Source organism: Mercenaria mercenaria, chromosome 6 (assembly GCF_021730395.1).
Source record: "Mercenaria mercenaria strain notata chromosome 6, MADL_Memer_1, whole genome shotgun sequence".
NCBI classification, from domain to species: Eukaryota; Metazoa; Mollusca; class Bivalvia; order Venerida; family Veneridae; genus Mercenaria; species Mercenaria mercenaria.
The window spans coordinates 37,979,642-38,006,608 of record NC_069366.1 but is presented as its reverse complement, the minus strand read 5'-3'; the positions used below and the strand labels follow the sequence as shown (position 1 = coordinate 38,006,608).

Genomic DNA, 26,967 nt, shown 5'->3' with positions numbered 1-26,967 from the left:
ACTCGCGATTTTTCTTCGCCACTTTCATCGCAGATTCGCCAAATGGCTCGAGTGGCGAACGACAGCGTGGGCCCTGACTAACATTAAAAATCAAACTTCAATTTCGAGCTAGATTTGAAGTTTCAATCAGCTCAAAGATTGAAATTCAACAACAAACATCTTGAATTTTTTGCTAGCTTTGAACTTAAGCCAGCACTAAGATTGAAATTCAGATTTTCAAAATATTGAATTTTTAGCTACGATTGGTTTTTGAGGTGGCTTGAAGATAGAAAATTGATTTTTGAGCTAAGAGTATAGGGTGGATGATCTGTCATCCACATTTTTAATTAAACATCTTCTACTCTGAAACTACTGGTCAGAATAACACAAAATTTGGTCTGTATCATCCTGGTGAGGTCCTCTATCAAGTTTGTTTGTTCAAATGGGGGCACTTGGCCCCTTTTAGGGGTCACTAGAGCTAAAAATAGAAATACCTTTGAACAACTTCTTCTCATGAACTGCTTGATGGATCTTCATCAAACTTGGTATGTAGAATCATTATAAGGTCCTCTCCAGAATTTTTCAAATTGGGGCACTTGGCCCATTTTAGGGGCCGCTAGAGCTAAAAACAGAAATACCTTTAAATGACTTCTTATCAAGAACCACTTAATTGATCTTCATCAAACTTGGTCTGTAGCATCATTCTATGGTCCTCTCCAAAATTCGTTCAAATGGGGGTACTTGGCTCCTTGTAGGGGCTGCTAGAGCTTAACATAGAAATTCCTTTAAACAACTTTTTCTCATGAACCGCTTGATAGATCTTCATCAAACTTGGTCTGTAGCATCATTATATTGTTTCTCCTAAGTTTGTTCAAATGGGGGCACTTGGCTCCTTTTAGGGGCTGCTAGAGCTAAAAATAGAAATACCTTTAAACGACTTCTTCTCATGAACCGCTTGAGGATCTTCATCAAACTTGGTCTGACGCATCATTATATGGTTCTCTCCCAAGTTTATTCTAATGGGGGCACTTGGCCGCTTTTAGGGGCCGCTTGAGCTAAAAATAGAAATACCTTTAAACAACTTCTCATGAACAGCTTGATGGATCTTTATCAAACTTGGTCTGTAGCATCATTATATGGTCCTCTCCCAATTTTGTTCAAATGGGGGGCACTTGGCCGCTTTTAGGGGCCGCTAGAGCTAAAAATAGAAAAACCTCTGAACGACTTCTTACCATGCACCGCTTAATGACTCTTCGTTAAACTTGGTCTGTGGCATCATTATATGGTTCTCTCCCAAGTTTGTTCAAATGGGGGCACTTGGCCTCTTTTAGGGGCCACTAGAGCTAAAAATAGAAATACCTTTTAAACAACTTCTCATCATGAACCGCTTGATGGATCTTCATCAAATTTGGTATATAGCATAATTATATGGTCTTCTCCCAAGTTTTTTTTCAAATGGGGACACATGGCCCTTAAGGGGCGGCTAGAGCTGAAAATAGAAATGCATTTAAAAGTCTTCTTTAATTTTTTTTTATGCCCCCACAGGGAGGCATATTAGTTTTCAACTGTCCGTCCGTTAGTTCGTTCGTTCGTTCGTTCGTTCGTTAGTCACAATGTTAACTTTTTAGTGTTTTTGATGTATTGGTACCCTAGTTGTGTCCCCCTGAAAATCAGACTGGTTCAACAATTTATGAGTGAGTTATGGCCCTTTGTTTATTTCTATAATTTATATAGATTTATATAGTGAAAAACTTTGAAAACCTTCTTGTCCAAAACCACAGAGCCTAGGGCTTTGATATTTGGTATGAAGCATCATCTAGTGGTCCTCTACCAAGATGATTCAAATTATTTCTCTGGGGTCAAATATGGCCCCGCCCTGGGGGTCACATGGTTTATATAGACTTATATAGGGAAAAACTTTGATAACCTCTTGTCCAAAACCACAGGGCCTAGGGCTTTGATATTTTGTATGTGACATCATCTAGTGGTCTTCAACTAAGTTTGTTCAAATTATACCCCTAGGGTCAAATATGGCCCAGCCCTGGGGTCATATGGTTTACATAGACTTATATAGGGAAAAACTTTGAAAATCTTCTTGTCCAAACCACAAAGCCTAGGGCTTTGATACTTGTAATGTAGCATCATCTAGTGGTTCTCTACCAATTTTGTTCAAATTATCCTCCTAGGGTTAAATATGGCCCCGCCCCGGGGGTCACATGGTTCATAAAGACTTATATAGGGAAAAGCTTTTAAAATGTTCTTGTCAGTAACTACAACATTCAAACTTGGACCACATGTATATTTTTGAGTGGCAAGATGAACCTTGACATGAGTTGACCTTGATTTTGACCTAGTGACCTACTTTCACATTTCTGTAGCTACAGCCTTCAAATTTGGACCACATGCATAATTTTGTGCACTGGAAAAAACTTTGACCTTTATTTTGACCTACTTTCACATTTTTTAAGGTACAGGCATCAAATTTGGACCATATGGGTAGTTTCGTGTTTCAAAATGAAATTTGACATTGATTTTGACCTAGTGACCTACTTTCACATTTCTCAAGCTACAGCCTTCAAATTTGGACTACATGCATAGTTTTGTGTACCAAAAAAAACTTTGACCTTGACATTGACCTAGTGACCTACTTTCACATTTTTGAAGGTACAGGCTTCAAATTTGGACCACATGCATAGTTTTGTATTCTGAAATAAAATTTGACCTTGATTTTGACCTAGTGACCTACATTTACATTTCTCAAGCTACAGCCTTCAAATTTGGACCACTTGCATAGTTTTGTGTACTGAAATGACCTTTGACCTTTACATTGACCTAGTGACCTACTTTCACATTTTTAAGGTACAGGCTTCAAATTTGGACCACATGCATAGTTTTGTATTCCGAAATAAAATTTGACCTTGATTTTGACCTAGTGACCTACTTTTACATTTCTCAAGCTACAGCCTTCAAATTTGGACCACATGCATAGTTTTATGTACTGAAACAAACTTTGACTTTTACATTGACCTAGTGACCTACTTTCACATTTTTGAAGGTACAGGCTTCAAATTTGAACTACATGCATAGTTTTGTATTCCAAAGTAAAATTTGACCTGGATTTTGACCTAGGGACCTACTTTTACATTTCTCAAGCTACAGCCTTCAAATTTGGACCACTTCCATAGTTTTGTGTACCGAAATGAACTTTGACCTTAAGATTGATCTAGTGACCTACTTTCACATTTCTGTAGCTACAGGCTTCAAATTTAGGACCACATGCATAGTTTTGTGTACCGAAATAAACTTTGACCTTGACATTGACCTAGTGACCTACTTCTACATTTTTGAAGGTACAGGCTTCAAATTTGGACTACATGCATAGATTTGTGTTGTGTAAGGAAATGAAATTTGACCTTGAGCTAGTCAATAAGTCTTGAAATTTGGAACACTCAAAAATGGCACATTGGTGGGCGCCAAGATCACTCTGTGATCTCTTGTTGCATGAAGGCTTTTTACTCACGAACCACTGCACCCAGGACCTTCAAACTTCACATGCTGATAGTACTTATTGAGTACACCACCACTACTGACTTTGGGGTCACCAGATCAAAGGTCAAGGTCACAGGGGCCAACATTAATTTTTTGCATGAAGGCACTTTTCTTGCGAACCACTTCACCCAGGACCTTCAAACTTTACATGCTGATAGTACTTTATGAGTACACCAACCCTACTGACTTTGGGGTCACCAGGTCAAAGGTCAAGGTCACAGGGGCCAACGTTAATTTTTTGGATGAAGGCACTTTACATGCAAACCACTTCATTCAGGACCTTCAGACTTCACATGCTGATAGTACTTATTGAGTACACCACCCCTACTGACTTTGGGGTCACCAGGTCAAAGGTCAAGGTGCTGCGGGGGCATTTGTCACCATTAGTGACAGCTCTTGTTTTTTCATGATATGAACTTGCGCACCTCCAATTTTTCATGTGGGTCCGCCCCCTATTTCTAGAGTTATGGCCCCTGAAATAGTTAAAAAGTATTTCATATAATGGATGAGTCTTTATCATGATATGAACTTGCGCACCTCCTATTTTTTGTCTGCCTCCGCCCCCTTTTTCCCAGAGTTATTGCCCTTGAAATAGTCCAAAATGCACATTTTCACCTTGTGATGCATCTAGCTCAAAAAGTATATGATATAAATGGATGAAAAATTGCATGAGTCTTTATCATGATATAAACCTGTGCACCTCTTATTTTTTGGCAGGCTCCACCCCCTATTTTTAAAGTTATGGCCCCTGAAATAGTCAAAAATGCACATTTTCACCTAATCATGTGCCTAGATCAAAAAATATTTGATGTAAGTTCATGAAATCTTGCTCGAGTCTTTATCTTGATGTGACCTTGCACATTTGGCATTCTTCTTGAGAATTTTATTGCTTATTACGGCCCTTGAAATAGCCAAAATAGTGGATTTTTTGTTTTGTGATGCTCATAGCTCAAAAAGTATATGGCCTAGAATACTGAATCCTTTTCATAAAATGTTAGTTTAGGCTCTATTACCCCCTTAAGACTGTAAACATTTGAATTATTGCCTCTTATTTATGACAAATGTACCAGTGGGGGGCACACCCTGTGTCCTACAGACACATTCTAATTTTAATTCTTTTTTATGCCCCCACTTTTGGGGGAACATATAGATTTGCCCTTGTCCGTCTGTCCGTCCATTTTTCCGAGAATGTTGTGTCGCGCCTAGCTCCAAAAGTATTTGACGTAGAGTCACAAAACTTTACAGGAATGTTGGTCAGCATGTGTAGTTGTGCACCTGGGGTTTCGCGTTCGGATTCTTTCAGTTGCGTAGGAGTCAGGCCCCTACCTTTGTAAAAATTGGTCATTTTAGTGTTGTGTCGCGCCTAGCTCCAGAATATTTGATGTAGAGTCACAAAACTTTGCAGGAATAATGGTCAGCATGTGTAGTTGTGCACCTGGAGTTTCGCGTCCGGATTAATTCAGTCGTGTAGGAGTTATGGCCCCTGACTTAGTAAAAAATTGGTCATTTTAATGTTGTGTCGCACGTAGCTCCAGAAGTATTTGACCTAGAGTCACCAAAGTTTACAGGAATGTTGGTCAGCATGTGCAGTTGTGCACCTGGGTTTTCGCGTCTGGATTTATTCAGTCATGTAGGAGTTATGGCCCCTGACTTAGTTAAAAGTTGGTCATTTTAATGTTGTGCCGTGCGTAGCTCCAAAAGTATTTGACCTAGAGTCACCAAAGTTTACAGGAATGTTGGTCAGCATGTGCAGTTGTGCACCTGGGGTTTCGCGTCTGGATTCATTCAGTCATGTACGAGTTATGGCCCCTGACTTAGTTAAAAATTGGTCATTTTAATATTGTGTCGCGTGTAGCTCCAGAATTGTTTGACCTAGAGTCACCAAAGTTTACAGGAATGTTGGTCGGCATGTGCAGTTGTGCACCTGGGGTTTCATGTCCGGATTCATTCAGTATTGTAGGAGTAGGAAAGAATTGTCATTTTAATGTTTTGTCACACGTATGTCCTTTGTCATGTAGTGGGGGCATCTGTGCCTCATGGACACATTTCTAGTTAAATACTTCGTCACAAGCAAGATTGTTTAAAAGATGGAATCAAATGGTTCACTTGATGGAACTTCACTGAACTTGTCTGTAACATCCATGTAAGGTCGTGTCTAGTATTGCCCTTTTATGACTACCAGATCTAAAAATAGAAAGAACCAGATGATAGATTTTCACTAGACTTGGTTTGAAGCATATAGTTGTATAGTCTTGGATAGTCCACTCTCAAGTTAGTGAAATTGTTTCACTTGCAAGAGCTAAAGATAGAGAAACTATTAAACAACTTCTGGAGAACTATATAATAGACCGTCTTCAACTTTGTTTGGTCTTGTAGCATCCTTGTATGGACCTCTCTTAAATTTATTCTAATAGTTGTGCTTAGACCCTTTTAAAACTAAAGATAGAAAAAAAACTATAACTATTGTCCTTTGAAACTAGCAAATTATCATTTTATATAGTGTTTTTTCTAGAGTGAGGCATTGGGGCGCCCCGTCCTGCCCTTTTTAACTGCGGCCACACTGGCCTTAAAATGCGCCCTCATGCCTTTGATCTTCTGCTAAATCATGCCCTTTATCCTGTAGACATGCCTCGCCGATTTTTTTATCACGGCGAGTGCACACAGTTGATGAGAATCAGTGAAGTGTTAAAATTAATCGATAAAGAGTACTGATCCTTTGTACTGTCAAAATGGCGCCAATTAATGAATTGTCCATAAGCAGCCAGCTGATTACCGAGCACGTGAAAAGCGCCCATGCAAGCCTTTAATAAGACCATTGTTTTATATAATAGTAAGTGTATATCAATGCTGTCTGATCCTACCGTAATTTCAACTGGAAAATGCACAAATTTAATGAACTTCAAAAGCAAAAATAAGTTTAGAATGTCCACTTATAATTCTAATTACACCCGATGTCGTATGCATGCTCAACCACAAACTGAATGATTACATTGAAGCCATCAAGCGTTTTGGGTCCGTGGTCCGAGAAATTTTCTCATGTAACCAGAATCCAACAGATATGTTAACATGATTCAAAACTTACCAGAGTGTTTTTACCAGAGATATTCTACCGGATGTAGACGATACGGATGAAGCGATCAATCGGCCCAGTTTTAGGCTGTGAGCTCAACTCAACAATTTTTCCATAATTCCTTCAAAAAAGCTGACAATCAATGTATTTTTTATGATAAGTAACATCAAAATTTAAGGAACTATGATGCATCAAGTAAACTAAGAAAAAAACACTTTTCGACGACATTCCGAAAGTGTACCAGTATCCGGATAGTTCATTTTGGATATATCTTTTTACAGTTTTATAGCACTTTTCTGTTAATGTAATATTGACAAAAGACCAAATCAATATAAAATTAATTTTGATAAATATTAGTTTACAGTGTGACTTGAAATAGATCTTTTCATTATGTTGTAACATGTTGCATGGTTTCAAGCTTATATACATATAAAGGCTTCCACTATTTCATATTCACATGAGTAAGTTGACATCCTTGGTGACATTTTTAAGAAAAATGCTTCAATGTTATGACCAGAAGTACAAAGTAATGTAAAACCCATCTGTAAACTCTGTTACTGGTTTTAGGAAGATATTATTAAACCATTTTATTCATTGATAAGTGTGAAATAATCATAAATAACATGAATACATAACTATAAACATCTGGAAACGCAACTACGGTAACTTTCCTGTTAAAAACAGCACCCTGCTCCTTTTTGGCAGCCCCCTGCCCCTTTTTGACAGCACCCTGCCCTTTTTGAGCTCTAGAAATAACACTAGTATATCTGTACAACCAAATTATTATCTGTAGTCTTATAATTTCAGGAGAGCAAAAAGACATGGAGTTGTTTAGAAGGTTTTTTCTTGTAGATAATATTGGAACGATTTCTGCTGCAGGTAATATTTAGATAATCTCTAAACATTTATCTTACAACGATGTCCTCAAAAGGTTGTGCATGAGAGAATACTTTAATGATACCGAGTTTCCTTCTTGGGTATGGTATCTGAAATAAGTGACAGGAAGAGGTATTCAAACTACAGGGTTCTGTCAGAATGCCAGAGTCAGACAAGATTAATGACCCTTTGTATATGTATATATAATGTATATTGAGCATTTTCTGCTCATCCGAAGTCATATCTCAGACCTGGTTGTGGGGATTTCAGTAAAACATGGTAGATATGTTAACATAGTTGTAAAGAGCTGTAAAGCTAGTCTACATCATTATGTTTTTATTTGATTTTTCGTACGTCCAGAGTCATATCGCCGAATTGGTTTGTAGGATTTCAATAAAACGTAGAAATTTTAACCACACTATAAAAATTCAGCCCTGTAAGTTTTAGTTTGATTGCTTGAGGAAGACAAGATTAATAGCCCATTGCACTTATATATAGTTATAATATATAAACAGTTTTATTTTCTGTCTGTCCGGAGTTATATCTCAGACATAGTTCATTTGATTTCAATAACACTTGGTAGAAATGTTAACTGCTGTAGTGAAATGAGGTCCTGCAAGTTTCAGACAGATTGCTGGGTCCTTTTTGTTTTTATTATTCCATTTTCTGTATGTCCAGAGTCATATCTTTAAGATGGTTTTTTGAAGGATTTTAATTAAACATAGTGGTTTCTTGGGTGAAGGTCAGGATCATACTGCAAATTCAAGAAAAAAATGGTTTTAGTTAGAAATGAGGTAAGCAGACCAAACCTGGTAAATAGGTAATTTTGATGGAGAATGTTTTTATATCAATTTAGATAGCTTGGTTCAAGGTCGTCATTACTAAATATAGAAAAATAGTTTTGGATCAAAAACTTAGTAAATAACTTAGTAAGGAATGAGTAGCTTTCAAAGAGACTGAACTTCAATTGCATTTAGGCGCTTTTTATTGGCATAGAATGCTACTTCAATCCATTTGGCAGGGGATATCAATTCACTGAATTTGCATTATATAACAAGCTTCTCAGTACAGTTATACTTTCTTATCTCTCATACCTCTTAAACTTCTACCTAATCCCCATTATACCCATTGTGTCGTAGAGCAAATTCTCAATTTTTGTTTTACATTTTAAACACTTTAATTTAGCATGCTGTCATTTTAATAACTCTTGTTAACATGAAATACTGGTAAAATTTTTTCATTGGTTTAAATAGGGGTGGCAGAATCAGTTGTCCGACTTGCTCAGTTTGTCACAGAGCCTATACTGACATGTAGAATTTCACCATATTTTACTACATAACCACTATACTGACAGGTGGAAAATAGCTCAGTCAGAATCGGATTTCGCCCCCTCTGTTTAAAGAAAAACAAAGGTAATAAAATCTCTTAAATGTACATTAATATGTACATTGTTCAGGTGATCAAGCACAGATGGTGAGATATGCGAAGAGTATACGTATAGATGTACAGCTTCAGACAGATACTACACAGGGTATAATCTACCCTCCGGCTCTACAGATAGAGTATGGCACTGTGTCACTGGCAGATGCTCAAGCTGGAGGAGAAGTTGACGTATGTACATATTGTTTTACCTGGCATGAGCCAAAGATAATCTTGCTTGCAGTGTATCTATCAGTTATCCTCCGTCTTAAACTTTATACTCAAATAATATGATTCTGCAACACCCAGTTTTTCACAATTTTTTTTTTTGAAACATTTTGAAATTTAAAGTCATCTCCAGAAAGAAAAGTTTAAGAAACCTACCTCAGTGGTCAAAGAACACAGATGCCAAAGGTTTCGCAAACTAGTTTTATGTCATTACCTATCTATCTGTCTATCATTCACTTGGAGGTTTTTCAACTTTGCACAAATGTTCACAATATCGTGATAATATTTTTTGTTAAAAACCTTAGTCTCAGCTCAGTGTCAAGGTCATACTTGTAGGTGAGTCCCTAGCTCAGTATCAAGGTCATACTTGTAGGTGAGTCCCTAGCTCAGTGTCAAGGTCATACTTGTAGCTGAGAGAGAAAAAGGGCTCTTAGAATATAACTCTAATCATAATACTGTCAGTAACACCTCTGAGTCATCCATCAAGTGGATTTTAAGAACATAAACGTTGACAAGGAGATTAAATACAGTAACTGAAGTCTTAGATGTTGCATTTCTTGCCAAAGCCAGAACAAACTTTTATCTTTAATTATCTCCCACCCCAGGAGGAATAATGCTGGATAGATATAATTTTGGCATTGTCCAACCATCCGTCTTTCCATCCATCCTGTAAGACATGGTTAGGAATATTTTAATGAAATCTGGTAGAAATAATAACCACTTAAGGAAATGCCAGCTGAACATTCTTCCAGATTGATATACTATTAGATCTTCATTTTAAGGTCACATAAAATGTTTGCCAATAATCAGTTAAAAGCGGACTATTTACATTCAAAGTGTTTATTTTTGTATAAACAACATTGGTGCAATAATATCAAGAATGGCTAGCGTGATTCATGGATTTTCAGCAAGTCCCAATGTGGTTTACACCCATATAAACACACAAAAAATATTTAATTCTTGAATATGTGCTGTGTTTGCATGCCTCTAGATCTGTCGATGGGCACTCACTGATGTTACACAACAATAATTTGTAAGCAGGGAATGTTTGTTTTCTTTCAGGTTTCATTTACGGTAGATTACTCGTACTCAGACACTAGCTACCGCAGAGATTTTCAGATTGCTGTTGGAACCCTCAGTACTTTAGGAGTGATTTATGCTGGATACCGTTCCTGGGTGTGGTCAAAGCGATCTGGACGACCAAGTATTGACTTTCCAACCATTGCCAACTTCTTCTTCTTCTGTGCTGGTACCTTGGCCAATGTTTTCTTTGTCATTACATTTGGAATGGCTTTCTATTGGTTCATTTTCTTCAAGGTAAGATCTTCTAAAGAGATCTGATTAAATGAGAGATACAACTTTTTACCCAAACAAACTACATGTACAACTTTTTACCCAAAGAAACTACATGTGCAACTTTTTACCCAAACTACATGTACAATTTCTTTTAGAACAATTACTAAGGAAATATTCAGTAGACAGATAGGTTCAGAATTGATCTTCTATTTTATGATATTGTAAACCTACTTGAATTTCTGTTTTTATAGAGACAGAGTGTTGTTTACCTGGTACATCCAACAGACAAACAGTTACGAGACTGGTTGGGTCTGTTTGGGGCGGCATTTGCCCTAAAGTTCCTTGAGGTGGCTCATATGATATTCATGCAGTGTAGCATAGATGTGTTTTTTATTGACTGGGAGAGATCTCGAGGTGTAGTCAGTAACTCAGCTGAAACTACAAAAACAAAAGAGGTATGCTGACTTAAGCCAGGTAACAAAATTGAAACAGTTTCACAGAAATCATCTTGAAATGACCATGTACTGAAATAGCTAAAAACTACTTGAGTTGTCAAAAAACATGGCCACCAGAGTTTGGGCCTTTTAGGAGCCACTAGAGTTAAAAATAGAAGAAAAAAAACACCTTTAAACAACTTCTTTATTAAATGATTGCTGGATGTTTGCCAAACTTCATCAAAAGCATACTTTGTGCAAATGGTTGCACTTGATTTTGGGATGAATGTTTTTCTTACTTAACAAAATTGTTGCATTCAATGATACAATGTATCATGACATATTTATGGTGAGAAGGTCATGGTCAGGCAAGTGTCTGTAGAGCTTCATGACCCTCTTGATATATTTTTATTCTAAAGATCACAAATTGAAGTGGATTTTGGGAGTCATTACAAGAATTGAAGGAAAATATTAATTCAATTAATTAAATGTTATAACATGATCTTGAACATCAGAAAAGTGATAAATTACAAGTTTGTAAAATATGAAGATATTATGTGAAGTAAAACAGAATAAATACATGTATATTACACTGTTATTATTGGCAATTTCGTTAGTTTTGATGGCTATGCTGTACAATCCATCTTGCAAATTTTATTCATATAATATTGCAGGTACCAGTGTCAATATGGAGGACATATTTTGTTGCCAATGAATGGAATGAAATCCAAGCTGTTCGCAAGATCAATAAGACATTTCAAGTTTGGGCTGCTGTATTCTTCCTTGTTGTTGTTGGTTTCGAGAACACAGCAACAAAAGATCCAGATGGGAGTGTAACAAAAGATAGTAATGCGTACAAGGCAGAATACAGCCGTGTATACAGATATGCTGTTGCAGTGCTTGTATATGTAGTTATAGGTATGAAGTAAATGTAAACAGTTTGTATGATACACCATAATGTATTATTTCACCTGTAATTGAAAATCCAGTAAAAAATGAAATACCTTTAATAATTTGTTATACAGTTTAGCTTCAAATATATCTAGTTTCAAAACTTTTCCCAGAAAATATTCACGTAAACTTTCTCTTGTCTTGCACTTAATATGGTTCAGTTTCAGTTAAAGCTGTAAGTGAAGGTGTGGTTAACTCCCCTTAGCTTTTTTTTTTTCATATCCCTTAATTTGTATTTTACATTAGGCCTAAAAAAAAAATCTTTGTTTCATGTAACATGTTTGTAACATGCTAAAAAAAAATAGGGTAGGTAGGTTGGAAATTTTTTTTTTTTTGGAAATTTTTTATCAAGGGAGACTTTTCGGAAATTATTTTTTTGTCAAAAAATGATTATAAATAAGGGGGTTATGCCTTTAGAGCATCAGTAAGTTGATTTCTAACATCACTGGCCATGTTTAAAGCATAAAAAGTGCAGTTTTGCATCTTTTTGTTAAGACCATAAAAACATTTAGGGTCGGGCCAAAAATTTAGGGTAGGTCGGGATACCAGAAACAAACAATTTTTTTTTTACGCCTTACTGACTTTTTGCAAAACTATTTGAAATAGGTGTGTTACAGTGGATCTTCTTCACGTTTATCTACGAGAGATTCTTTGAGGATAAGGTGCGTCAGTTTGTGGACCTTTGTTCTATGAGCAACATCAGTGTATTTGTGATGGCACATGCTCAGTATGGTCACTATATACATGGAAGATCTGTGCATGGGAAAGCTGATACCAACATGAAAGAGATGGCAGAACTCATGAAAAAGGAAGAGGTTTGTGTTTTTGTAGATACATATATGTAATGATCAAACATTCAAGATTTTCTTCATTTGTAAGGAAGTGTTCAGTGTCATAAAAAAGACATCTTCAGGAATTTACTTGTATTTATATTAGTGGTTCCATTGGAAATAGAAAAATAATTCTTCCTGAATTTACTTGTATTGATATTAGTGGTTCCAAAGGAAATATAAAAAAATCTTCCGAAGTTTACATGTATTGATTGTAGTGGTTCCAATGGAAATGAAAAAAAAATCTTCCTAAGTTAAAAAAAAATCTTCCTAAGTTTACATGTATTGCGTGTAGTGGTTCCAATGGAAATTAAAAAAAATCTTCCTAAGTTAAAAAAAAATCTTCCTAAGTTTAAAAAAAAATCTTCCTAAGTTTACATATATTGCGTGTAGTGGTTCCAATGGAAATATAAAAAAAATCTTTCTAAGTTTAAAAAAATCTTCCTGAGTTTACATATATTGCTAGTAGTGGTTCCAATGGAAATATACAAGTTTTAATTGCTGGTTTGTAAAAGAGAACTTGTCTGTAGTGTTTGAAATAATTTGTAGTAAAGTATTTATGTAAACATAATTTGAAAGAATTATTTCAGCATGCCTATTTTATTGTACTAACTCATTTTCACATATGACCTTGAAACATTTTCCTCGTAGGTTAGTAATTAATTCATTGAAGTAATTATATTTGTATTATGTGACATTGATGCTGGTTTCAGGAGGATATGTGTGGTCAGAGAGGGCTGTTACCAAACACAGAACAACAGACATTTGTGATGGCATTACCAAAAAGGTTGAGGCTCAGATATGAGGCTGTACTCCTACCTGCTCAACTTGAGGTTTGTATATTTGATAACAAAAGTTATAATTCTTTAAAAGATATTTTGCTCTAATACTTGTATTATTTGAAGAAGAGGTAGAACTGTTGCACTCAACCATCTGACATACATTGCACAGGTTCCATATATCTGTATTTTCATTACTTAAATTATAACTATTTTTGTAACAATGCTTTGAAAAAGATCAGTGTTGCCGTCTGCAGACAGCTTTTGTTTTAAAACTTGACGCAGGATGTAAGCATAACATATGAAATGCCAACTTTGTGTATGTTTATACATTGTTTCAGATTTTTTTCCGAGTGAAAGTTTTCGAGAGTATCTTCATTTTGTTCTGGACATTTTGAAGTTAATTACATTTATGTCATGCAGTTTAAAGTGTTGCGTTTTATTAAACAGTTTGATTAAGGTCTTACTGTACAGAAATGGCTGAATAGCGTTCAGGCTGACTGAATCACCTACTGCCCTTCACAGTCTGAATGTTTAAAGTGGATGACAGCATCACCTGCTCCTATTAACTGTTGTTTTATGTCATGCCAGGGTAAAAGTTTGGTTGCTTCTCCTTTTAAAGGATATTGCCATAATTTATAAGTTAAGCTGTCAATTTAACTTAAAACTCAGCCATTATTAGCGGTTCTGTACAGGACACAACATTTCGTCATTATAGAATATAAATAGGACTTTTAATTTTGTTTCAGAGTGCAGCAGCAGCAACCAGAGCTGAAGCAGGTCGAGGAGGAAGATTATCTGGGTCAGCCATGGAAAAACAAGTGGAAGCATATGCTACTATAAATAGATTCTTTTCAGCATTCATTGACAGAGTATGTGCAGTTTTTAGCTCCACTATTTGGATAATAGGGGTGCTATTCTACTCGCCCCGGCATCGGCGTGAGCTTTCTAGGTTAAAGTTTTTCGGCAACCTTTGTTTTTCTTTGTTTCTATTGCTTATATCTTACTGTAACTTCACATTAACATTGTCCAGCATACAAACAAAGTATGTGCAGGGGCTGGGCCCATTATACCCAAGGTCAAGGTCACCAAGTTGTTATATTTGGAATTATTTTCATGTTAAATTTTTTCGAAGGCTTTGTTTATAGACATATCTTTGGTACTTTAAAAGATAATGACTTGAAATTAAAAATATTTCTTTATAATCATCATCTGCATGTGTGGTTACAATTCCCATAACTCTAATTGTATTTTTGACAGAATTACGCCCCTTTCATACTTAAATTTTTTTGGCAATCTTCGCTTTCTGGATATAACTTTAGTACAATATAAGATAATGACTTGAAACTTAAAATGTATCATCATCATCTGCATGTGTGGTAATAATCCACATAACTCTGGTTTGTATTTTTGATCAAATTGTGCCCCTTTCATACTTAAATGTTTTGAATTTTAAAGTAGAGGTCTCTTATCGAGACATAAATTCATTTTATAGTCAAATCGCCGAATAGTGGAGCGCGCTGTCTTACGGACAGCTCTTGTTTAATATAGTAATGTGTACTTTGTATGATTGTATCATTAGAATCAATTCATCTTAGTAAATGGTTTAGAGGGACCCGCCCAAAGTGATACAAACCTATTGTCTATTTTGGGAAAAAGTACCTGTGAAAAATAGAAATTTTCAAGTCGAAAACATGTCAAATTTGGGAAAATGTTGACAAAATCATAGTTTTGGGAAATGTTTTTGTTAATGTATTTACGTAAGAAGTACTGATTAATGCGTACGAAATGTAAAGAATTATTCATGTGCAATGATCAGTATGACGCATCTGAAACTTTTTTATTATCCCCCCACCAAAGATGAAGGGGATATTAGAAATGCTCTCCGTCCGTCTGTCCGTCCGTCCGTCCGTCCGTGCGTCCGCAACGATATTTGTCCGGAGCATAACTCCAAAAGTACTTGAGGGATTTTCTTCAAACTTCATACACTGATAGAACACATTGGGAGGAAGTGCAGTGTGCAAGAACAATAACTCTACCTTGCCTATTTTTTGAGTTATTCCCCTTTATCTTATTTTCTTAAAAAAATTTGTCCGGAGCATAACTCCAAAAGTACTGGAGGGATTTTCTTCAAACTTCATACACTGATAGAACACATTGGGAGGAAGTGCAGTGTGCAAGAATAATAACTCTACCTTGCCTATTTTTTTTGAGTTATTCCCCTTTATCATATTTTCTTAAAACATTTTGTCCGGAGCATAACCCCAGAAGTACTGGAGGGATTTTCTTCAAACTTCATACACTGATAGAACACATTGGGAGGAAGTGCAGTGTGCAAGAACAATAACTCTACCTTGCCTATTTTTTGAGTTATTTCCCTTTATCATATTTTCTTAAAGAACTTTGTCCGGAGCATATCTTCTTTATGCATGGAGGGATTTTGCTATATCTTGGCACAAATGTTTACCACCACGATGCGGAGTGTCATACGCAAGAACTAGGTCCCTAGGTCTAAGGTCAAGGTCACACTTAGAGGTCAAAGGATACAAGAATAAAAACCTTGTCCGGAGCATTTCTTCTTCATGCATTGAGGTATTTTGATATAACTTGGCACAAATGTTTACCACCACGAGACGGAGTGTCATGCGCAAGATCCAGGTCACTAGGCCTAAGGTCAAGGTCACACTTAGAGGCCAAAGGTCAGATACAAGAATGACTTTGTCCGAAGCATTTCTTCTTCATGCATGGAGGGATTTTGATGTAACTCGGCACAATTATACACCATCATGAGACGAAGTGTCATGCGCAGTTCCCTTCTTTAGAATTACTTCCCTTTGTTGTTACTTTAAATAGCTTTTATTGTAACTTTTTCATTACTAGTCATAGGGAAAAATCGAGACCACTTTTCTGTAGTACAACAAACATGCTAAATCCAATTTTGAGGTGTATTTTTACCAGTCTCTTCCTGATAAAGATTTTTGTGTGGACTTGCAATTTTTTTTTTTTTTTTTTTTTTTTTTTTTTTTATAAAGATTAACTTCCCTTAGTTGTTACTATAAATAACTTATATTGTAACATTTTTATAATTGACCCTAGGGAAAAAACAAGACCACTTTTCTGTGGTACAGCATAGATGTTACTCTCCAGTTTTAGGTGTATTTTATTAATTTTATTATATATAAGGTATCTCTACCTAGTAAGGAGTTTTTTTGTGGACTTTAAAAAACAAAAGACTTACAATGATTACTAAACAACCATAAAATTAACATTCCATTTGCAAATACAGCTGCTAGAGTAAAGAAATTTGCTTTGACGGGCATATATTGTGACATTCTGGCACTCTTGTTCCCTGTTAGCTTTCCATTCCTTCTTTTTACAGTAGCCATATAGAAAAACATCATAGTTATACTCTTCATGAAAATTAATAAAATTTAGCAGTAAACCACCTCACTACTGACTTATTTTTTCTTCCACATCTTAAAACCCCTGATGCGGACCACATCCTTCAATTATGATATGCCCGGTGGGGGGATTAGCCATGTCTGACATGGCTCTTGTTATTCTTTATTTACTTTTCAGCATGAATTATTATGTCTCCCCCATATTGTTTTTGCCTTCTCCGTCCGTCCGTCCGCATTGAGCTTTTCCGGCTTTCACAGGTCAAACTGCTGGCCGAATTCTGACAAAACTTCACATGAGTGATCAGTACCAAGCCTAGTTGTGCATGTCGCTGGCACGTTCCGCTTTGCTGCACAAAATGATCACCAGAGCTAAAAATAGAAAAATCTTGTCCAACTTTCACAGGTCAAACTGTTGGCTGGATTTCAATGAATCTTCACTGGAGTGATCAGTACCAACCCTTGTTGTGCATATCGTCGGCATGTTCCGCTTCACTGCACAAAATGGCTGCCAGAGCTAAAAATAGAAAATCTTGTCCGCTTTCACAGGTCAAACTGCTGGCTGGATTTCGACGAAACATCACAGGAGTGATCAGTACCAAGCCTAGTTGTGCATATCGCTGACACTTTCCGCTTCGCTGCACAAAATGGCCGTCAGAGCTAAAAATAGAAAAACCTTATCCAGCTTTCACAGGTCAAACTGTTGGCTGAATTTCGACGAAACTTCACAGGAGTGATCAGTACCAACCCTAGTTGTGCATATTGCTGGCATGTTCCGCTTCGCTACACAAAATGGCCACCAGAGCTAAAAATAGAAAAATCTTGTCCGGCTTTCACAGGTCAAACTGCTGGACAGATTTCGGCAAAACTTCACAGGTGTGATCAGTACCAAGCCTAGTTGTGCATATTGTCGACATGTTCCGCTTCGCTGCACAAAATGGCTGCCAGAGCTAAAGGTATACATAGGGGGGAGATATATGTTTTTGTGACAAAAACACCTTCTAGTTGCTTTTGGACCAAAACATGTGTTCCTTATTTAAAGAGTTTTGCTGTACACAAGTTCACTATATCTGAGTTTTACTGTAATATGTTTCAGTTATTGTGAGATACAGATTTTCTGATATTGTGTTTCAGTTGTTGAGATACAGACTTAAATACTTTGTTTCAGCCATTGAGATACAGATTTAGATACTGGGTTTCAGCCATTGAGATACAAACTTGGATACTTGGTTTCAGCCATTGAGATACAGACTTAGATACTGGTTTTCAGCCATTGAGATACAGACTTAGATACTGTGTTTCAGCCATTGAGATACAGACTTAGATAATGGGTTTCAGCCATTAAGATTCAGATTTAGATACTGGGTTTCAGTCATTGAGATACTGGGTTTCAGCCATTGAGATACAGATTTAGATCCTGGGTTTCAGTCATTGAGATACAGACTTTGATAGTGGGTTTCAGCCATTGAGATACAGATTTAGATACTGGGTTTCAGCCATTGAGATACTGGGTTTCAGCCATTGAGATACAGATTTAGATACTGGTTTTCAGCCATTGAGATACAGATTTAGATACTGGGTTTCAGCCATTGAGATACAGATTTAGATACTGTGTTTCAGCCATTGAGATACAGATTTAGATAATGGGTTTCAGCCATTGAGATACAGATTTAGATACTGGGTTTCAGTTATTGAGATGCAGATTTAGATACTGTGTTTCAGCCATTGAGATACAGATTTAGATACTGGGTTTCAGCCATTGAGATACAGATTTAGATACTGGGTTTCAGTTATTGAGATGCAGATTTAGATACTGTGTTTCAGCCATTGAGATGCAGATTTAGATACTGGGTTTCAGTTATTGAGATGCAGATTTAGATACTGGTTTTCAGCCATTGAAATTCAGATAAAAATTTAGATACTGGGTTTCAGCCATTGAGATACAGATTTAGATACTGGGTTTCAGTTATTGAGATGCAGATTTAGATACTGGTTTTCAGCCATTGAGATTCAGATTTAGATACTGGGTTTCAGCCATTGAGATACAGATTTAGATACTGGTTTTCAGCCATTGAGATGCAGATTCAGATACTGGGTTTCAGCCATTGAGATACAGATTTAGATACTGGTTTTCAGCCATTGAGATACAGATTTAGATACTGGGTTTCAGCCATTGAGATACAGATTTAGATACTGGGTTTCAGCCATTGAGATACAGATTTAGATACTGGGTTTCAGCCATTGAGATACTGGGTTTCAGCCATTGAGATACAGATTTAGATCCTGGGTTTCAGCCAATGAGATACAGATTTAGATACTGGGTTTCAGAGATATAGACTATGTTATATCGTGGTCATTGAGAGATATACACTATGTTATATCATGTTTCAGTCATTGAGAGATATAGACTCTGTTATATCGTGTTTCATTCATTGAGAGATATACACTCCGTTATATCCTGTTTCAGTCATTGAGAGATATACACTCCGTTATATCGTGTTTCAGTCATTGAGAGATATACACTCCGTCATATCGTGTTACAGTCATTGAGAGAAATAGACTCCGTCATATCGTGTTTCAGTCATTGAGAGATATAGACTCCGTCATATCGTGTTTCAGTCATTGAGAGATATAGACTCCGTCATATCGTGTTTCAGTCATTGAGAGATATAGACTCCGTCATATCGTGTTTCAGTCATTGAGAGATATAGACTCCGTCATATCGTGTTACAGTCATTGAGAGATAAAGACTCCGTCATATCGTGTTACAGTCATTGAGAGATATAGACTCCGTCATATCGTGTTTCAGTCATTGAGAGATATAGACTCCGTAATATCGTGTTTCAGTCATTGAGAGATATACACTGTTATATAGTGTTTCAGTCATTGAGAGATATACACTGTGTTATATCGTGTTTCAATCATTGAGAGATATACACTATGTTATATCGTGTTTCAGTCATTGAGAGATATAGACCATGTTGTGTGTGCGTTTGGGTTTAACGTCTTTTTCAACAATTTTTCCGTCATATAAACGACGGTGTCTACTTGTAGCAGTGAGCACAATGCCCAACTTTATAGTGCTGCCTCACTGGAATATCATGCCGTAGACACATGGCATGATACCCCACCCAGTCATATTATACTGACACCAGGCTGACCAGTCCTAGCACTATCCTCTTAATGCTGAGCACCAAGCGAGGAAGCTACTAGTACCATTTTTTACGTCTTTTCTTTTCTACCACTAGGCTACTGAGGCGGTTATACCATGTTATATCGTGTTTCAGTCATTGTATTGTGTTTCAGTCATTGAGAGATATAGACTATGTGATTAAAGACAAGACATTCCTAGAGAGCATCATGGATACAGAGTTTGATGATACATCAGAAACGGGGGTTTTCTATAATGGTAATCTTATGTTTACATTTTTTATCAAATTTTTATGGGCTAAGTTGTTGTTAGACATGTTTAGTTCATTATTTGTGTCTCCGTGAGTAATCATTCACTGATGAAGGTCAGTCTATGGTATATCTCATTGTTATTTTTTTCTGAGAAATACCGGCTAGGACAAAATTGCAGAGGCATTTTTCTTTTGTACAATGTCTCAAAAAGAATTTGTGGGGCCTCCTTGACCCTCACCAATGTGGGTTTGAGCCTAGTTTGGGGCGTTCAATTTTTAGCTCGACTATTCGAAGAGTAAGTAGAGCTATCCTACTCACCACGGCGTCGGTGTCGGCGTTGGCGTCACACCTTGGTTAAGTTTTTCGTACCAGTCCACATTTTGACAAAGTCTTTTGAGATAAAGCTTCGAAACTTTCAACACTTGTTTACCATCACCATGACCATTTATAATCAAGAGCACATAACTCCATCAAGGATTTTAGCTAAATTATGGCCCCTTTTGTCTTAGAAATCTCGGTTAAGTTTTTCGTGCCTGTTCATATTTTGACAAAGTCTTTTTAGATAAAACTTTGAAACTTTCAACACTTGTTTACCATCACCATGCCCAGTTATAGGCAAGAGAACATTACTCCATCAAGGATTTTGGCTAAATTATGACCCTTTTTGACTTAGAAATCTGGGTTAAGTTTTTCGTACCAGTTCATATTTTGACAAAGTCTTTTGAGATAAAGCTTTGAAACTTTCAACATCTGTTTACCATCACCATGTCCAGTTATAGGCAAGAGTACATAACTCCATCAAGGATTTTGGCTGAATTATGGCCCCTTTTGATTTAGAAATCTGGGTTAAGTTTTTCGTACCAGTTCATATTTTGACAAAGTCTTTTTAGATAAAGCTTTGAAACTTTCAACACCTGTTTACCATCACCATGTCCAGTTATAGGCAAAAGTACATAACTCCATCAAGGATTTTGGCTGAATTATGGCCCCTTTTGACTTAGAAATCTGGGTTAAGTTTTTCGTACCAGTTAATATTTTGTGTAAAGTGTTTGACATATGGCTTTGAAACTTTTATCACATGTTCAGTATAATAGTCTCTATCTGTAGGAAAGAGTACATAACTCTGTCATCTATTTTGGCTGAATTATGGCCCTTTTTGGACTTGGAAATTTTTTCTGTTTTCATACAAGTCCACGTTTTGTCAAAACTATTTGACATATTGCTTTTAAACTTTGAACACTTGTTTATCATCATTATTTCAATCTGTAGGCAAGAGTACATAACTTTCACAACTATTTTGGCTGAATTATGGCCCTTTTTGGACTTTGAAATTGGTTCACACATTGCCATTTAGTGCAAAACTTATCGAAATCCACAAATACAGGAACATTGTTTGTCTAATCTATTTTTAGCTCACCTGTCACAAAGTGACAAGGTGAGCTTTTGTGATCGTGCGGTGTCTGTCGTCCGTCGTCCGTGCGTCCGTCCGTGCGTCAGTCCGTAAACTTTTGCTTGTGACCACTCTAGAGGTCACATTTTTCATGGGATCTTTATGAAAGTTGGTCAGAATGTTCATCTTGATGATATCTAGGTCAAGTTCGAAACTGGGTCACGTGCCGTCAAAAACTAGGTCAGTAGGTCTAAAAATAGAAAAACCTTGTGACCTCTCTAGAGGCCATTTATTTCACAAGATCTTCATGAAAATTGGTCAGAATGTTCACCTTGATGATATCTAGGTCAAGTTCGAAACTGGGTCACGTTCCATCAAAAACTAGGTCAGTAGGTCTAAAAATAGAAAAACCTTGTGACCTCTCTAGAGGCTATATATTTCACAAGATCTTAATGAAAATTGGTCAGAATGTTCACCTTGATGATATCTAGGTCAAGTTCGAAACTGGGTCACGTGCCATCAAAAACTAGGTCAGTAGGTCAAATAATAGAAAAACCTTGTGACCTCTCTAAAGGCCATATTTTTCATGGGATCTGTATGAAAGTTGGTCTGAATGTTCATCTTGATGATATCTAGGTCAAGTTCGAAACTGGGTCACGTGCGGTCAAAAACTAGGTCAGTAGGGCTAAAAATAGAAAAACCTTGTGACCTCTCTAGAGGCCATATATTACATGAGATCTTCATGAAAATTGGTCAGAATGTTCATCTTGATAATATCTAGGTCAAGTTCGAAAGTGGGTCACGTGCCTTCAAAAACTAGGCCAGTAGGTCAAATAATAGAAAAACCTTGTGACCTCTCTAGAGGCCATATTTTTCATGGGATCTGTATGAAAGTTGGTCAGAATGTTCATCTTGATGATATCTAGGTCAAGTTTGAAAGTGGGTCACGTGCCATCAAAAACTAGGTCAGTAGGGCCAAAAATAGAAAAACCTTGTGACCTCTCTAAAGGCCATAGTTTTCATGGGATCTGTATGAAAATTGGTCTGAATGTTCATCTTGATGATATCTAGGTCAAGTTCGAAACAGGGTCATGTGCATCAAAAACTAGGTCAGTAGGTCTAAAAATAGAAAAACCTTGTGACCTCTCTAGAGGCCATACTTGTGAATGGATCTCCATAAAAATTGGTCAGAATGTTCACCTTGATGATATCTAGGTCAAGTTTGAAACTGGGTCATGTGCCTTAAAAAACTAGGTCAGTAGGTCAAATAATAAAAAAAACCTTGTGACCTCTCTAGAGGCCATACTTTTCATGGGATCTGTATGAAAGTTGGTCTGAATGTTCATCTTGATGATATCTAGGTCAAGTTTGAAACTGGGTCAACTGCTGTCAAAAACTAGGTCAGTAGGTCTAAAATTATTAAAATCTTTTGACCTCTCTAGAGGCCATATTTTTCATTGGATCTTCATGAAAATTGATCTGAATATTCACCTTGATGATATCTAGGTCAGTTTCGAAACTGGGTCACGTGCGGTCAAAAACTAGGCCAGTAGGTATAAAAGTAGAAAAACCTTGTGACCTCTCTAGAGGCCATATTTTTCATGAGATCTTCATGAAAATTAGTGAGAATGTTCACCTTGATGATATCTATGTAAAGTTTAAAACAGGGTCACGTACCTTCGAAAACTAGGTCAATAGGTCAAATAATAGAAAAACCTTGTGACCTCTCTAGAGACCATATTTTTCAATGGATCTTCATGAAAATTGGTCAGAATTTTTATCTTGATAATATCTAGGTCAAGTTCAAAACTGGGTCACATGAGCTCAAAAACTAGGTCACTATGTCAGATAATAGAAAAAACGACGTCATACTCAAAACTGGGTCATGTGGGAAGAGGTGAGCGATTCAGGACCATCATGGTCCTCTTGTTTTCTTTTGTCTGAATATCTGTGGTAATATTTTGACTCCATTCTTCAATCAGTTCTTCGAATAGTCGAGCGCGCTGTCATCCGACGGCTCTTGTTTAAGTGAGGAAGCTATCCAACTGGCTTACAAAAGGTTGGTGGTTCTACCTAGGTGCCAGCCAGTCATGAAATAATGCACTGAGGTCTCCCTCCACCATCAAAAGCTGGAAAATTGCCATAATTATGAGCTATAATTATGTAAATGTATGTTAAAATCAATAAAAAAAACACAAAGAATTTAATGAATCTAAATTTTATTGTTTGATATCAGAGTATAAAGTGATCTTCGGGTTTAATTTATAATGTGTTGTGCTGCAGTAAGCAAATACATTTTGCCAATTTTAACACGCATATGATGTAAACAAAGCTGTTTTAATTAAAAAGAAGCACAATTTTTTTATCATAGGGTTCTAAAAAAAAATGTTTTGAAAAATCAAGTAATTACACAAGTGTTTTTATATGCTCCTCTTTTGATGTGTGCAAAGGCTGTCGAATAGTTGAGCGTTGGCTGTCCTACGACAGCTGTTGTAATGCAATAACCATTTTCTTGTTGTTTTTTATCTTGTTATAAACTTGAAATGAAAGTAAGTTTTAACAGATTAAGTTTTATACAGATAAATACTCCTGTTACTGACATTTCAAATTTTCAAATATTCATACAAAATTGTTGTTGCATCACTATATTGGTTCAGGTCCAAAGCAGTTAAACCATTTATTAGCCCAAAAGTCTGCAAATGAACCAGTTGAAAAGCAGTTGGTCCCAGCCAAAAAGCAACTGGAAACATTGAGTTAGCTAACATCAGGGAACATACTATGTGAACACTGCAGTGACCTATGCTAATTATGGACCGATTACCAAGGTTTTACATCATGTTTATTGAAGATTTGAAGGAATAAAATTTTGTCAAAACAGTTATGGGACTTGATATGTGAACTTGTCCTATGAGTTTAAAAAGCTGTTGCAAGTTTAAAAATATTTGTCATGTATGGATTCCAAATGAAGTTTGGTGGGGGTATGAATATCCCAAAGTGTGCTATCCATAACTGATTTGTATATCTCCACAAAGGCATTCCATGTGTCTACCAGTTGTGTTCAAGACTTATTCCAAAGGGACAATGATGAATTTAAGAACTTATTCCTCTTACTATACTATATACATAGAATCTGCATATGCATTCTTGTGCACGCCTAATCTCCTGAACCCATGCACACAATTTAATGAAACTTGACAGAGGTGATCAGTAGTAACCCTAGTTGTGCATGGTGCAGGTTAGGTTCTTTCAGAAAAAATATTTACAGAGTTGTGTGACTTTGTTTTTTGTTAATATACTGCATATGCAGTCTTGTGCGTGCCTAAACTCCCGAACCCTTGCACACAATTTAATGAAACTTCACACAAGTGATCAGTACCAACCCTAGTTGTGCATGGTGCATGTTACATTCTTTTAGATAAATATTCTGCAGAGTTATGGGACTTTGTTTTTTGTTACTATGCTATATACATAGTCTGCATATGCAATCTTGGCACGCCTAATCTCCCGAACCATTGCACACAATTTAATGAAACTTCACACAAGTGATCAGTACCAACCTTATTCGTGCATGGTGCATGTTAGGTTCTTTCAGAAAAATATTTGCAGAGTTATGGACTTTGTTTTTTGTTACTATACTATATACATAGAGTCTATATATGCTGTCAGCAGCTTGTGTGCGTCAAATTGCAATGTACTGTGTCAGTGCGTGCGGGGGGAGATACATTCATCACCTTCAGTGATAGCTCTAGTTTAGTTATAACTTTGCACCATTTATGAAACATATGCTAATTGATGCCTGTCTTAGAAATGATATATTCATAAATGGTAGTTACAGCAAACAGCTATTCCTAATGGTGTTTTTCATTGAATGCATTACAGTTAGTCTCAAGGCTAGACTGATTTAAAAGGTATTTTTGCTGTGTTTTACAGATGATGGTCATTCGTTTGACAAAGTGTTGTTCTATGGCCATGAGATGACGTTGTTACTGTTTGATGTTCTCACATTCTGTATCAGTGATCTCATCTTCACAAATTATGTAATTGCTGGTGTCATAACATACCTTCTGTCTGAGGTAAGTCATGTCCTAATGTACCTTCTCTCTGAGGTAAGTCATGTCATAACGTACCTTCTCTCTGAGGTAAGTCATGTCATAACGTACTTTCTCTCTGAGGTAAGTCATGTTATAACATGCCTTCTCTCTGAGCTAAGTCATGTCATAACATGCCTTCTCTCTGAGGTAAGTCATGTCATAATGTACCTTCTCTCTGAGGTAAGTCATGTCATAACATGCCTTCTCTCTGAGGTAAGTCACGTCATAACATGCCTTTTGTCATGTCATTACGAACCTTCTCTCTGAGGTAAGTCATGTCATACCGTACCTTCTGTCTGAGGTAAGTCATGTCCTAATGTACCTTCTCTCTGAGGTAAGTCATGTCATAACGTACCTTCTCTCTGAGGTAAGTCATGTCATAACGTACTTTCTCTCTGAGGTAAGTCATGTTATAACATGCCTTCTCTCTGAGCTAAGTCATGTCATAACGTACCTTCTCTCTGAGGTAAGTCATGTCATACCGTATCTTCTCTCTGAGGTTAGTCATGTCATAACATGCCTTCTCTCTGAGGTAAGTCATGTCATAACATGCCTTCTCTCTGAGGTAGGTAAGTCATGTCATAACATGCCTTCTCTCTGAGGTAAGTCATGTCATAACATACTTTCTCTCTGAGGTAAGTATTCATGCTCTAGGGGCTTGTGTCATTTGCAGATTCAGAAAGATAAAAACTAATGTCTTGTATTATATAGATTAAAATTTTCATAATTTGTAGGATAACACTTATCTGCTGATAAGGTGTTATTGAAAACAAATTTTTAACCAATTGAATTCATATTTTTATATCCCCTCTAGAAGAAGGGGAGGTAATAGTGTTTTGCTTATATTGGCTTGTCTCTCAGTTTATCACTATGAAAATGTAACTTTCCTGTCAATAGATGACCCCTGTTATTTTTTAGCTCACCTGTCACAAAGTGACAAGGTGAGCTTTTGTGATCGCGCGGTGTCCGTCGTCCGTCCGTGCGTCCGTCCGTCCGTAAACTTTTGCTTGTGACCACTCTAGAGGTCACATTTTTCATGGGATCTTTATGAAAGTTGGTCAGAATGTATATCTTGATGATATCTAGGTCAAGTTCGAAACTGGGTCACGTGCCATCAAAAACTAGGTCAGTAGGTCTAAAAATAGAAAAACCTTGTGACCTCTCTAGAGGCCATAATTTTCAATGGATCTTCATGAAAATTGGTCAGAACGTTCATCTTGATGATATCTAGGTCAACTTCGAAACTGGGTCACGTGCGGTCAAAAACTAGGTCAG

General features: G+C 36.7%; 1 protein-coding gene across 3 annotated transcripts in view; it reads left to right on the top strand.

Moving 5' to 3' along the window:
- Positions 1-26,967, top strand: part of LOC123550531 (meckelin-like) — a 73,163-nt gene that overhangs the window by 38,176 nt on the left and 8,020 nt on the right. For all 3 annotated transcript variants that reach the window (XM_053545645.1, XM_053545646.1, XM_053545647.1), the window contains exons 11-20: positions 7,406-7,477; positions 8,931-9,085; positions 10,184-10,438; positions 10,669-10,872; positions 11,526-11,769; positions 12,409-12,617; positions 13,346-13,465; positions 14,161-14,283; positions 20,116-20,218; positions 25,532-25,674. In XM_053545645.1, coding sequence (XP_053401620.1) covers positions 7,406-7,477; positions 8,931-9,085; positions 10,184-10,438; positions 10,669-10,872; positions 11,526-11,769; positions 12,409-12,617; positions 13,346-13,465; positions 14,161-14,283; positions 20,116-20,218; positions 25,532-25,674 — 1,628 coding nt within the window. The remainder of the gene's footprint in view (positions 1-7,405; positions 7,478-8,930; positions 9,086-10,183; positions 10,439-10,668; positions 10,873-11,525; positions 11,770-12,408; positions 12,618-13,345; positions 13,466-14,160; positions 14,284-20,115; positions 20,219-25,531; positions 25,675-26,967) is intronic.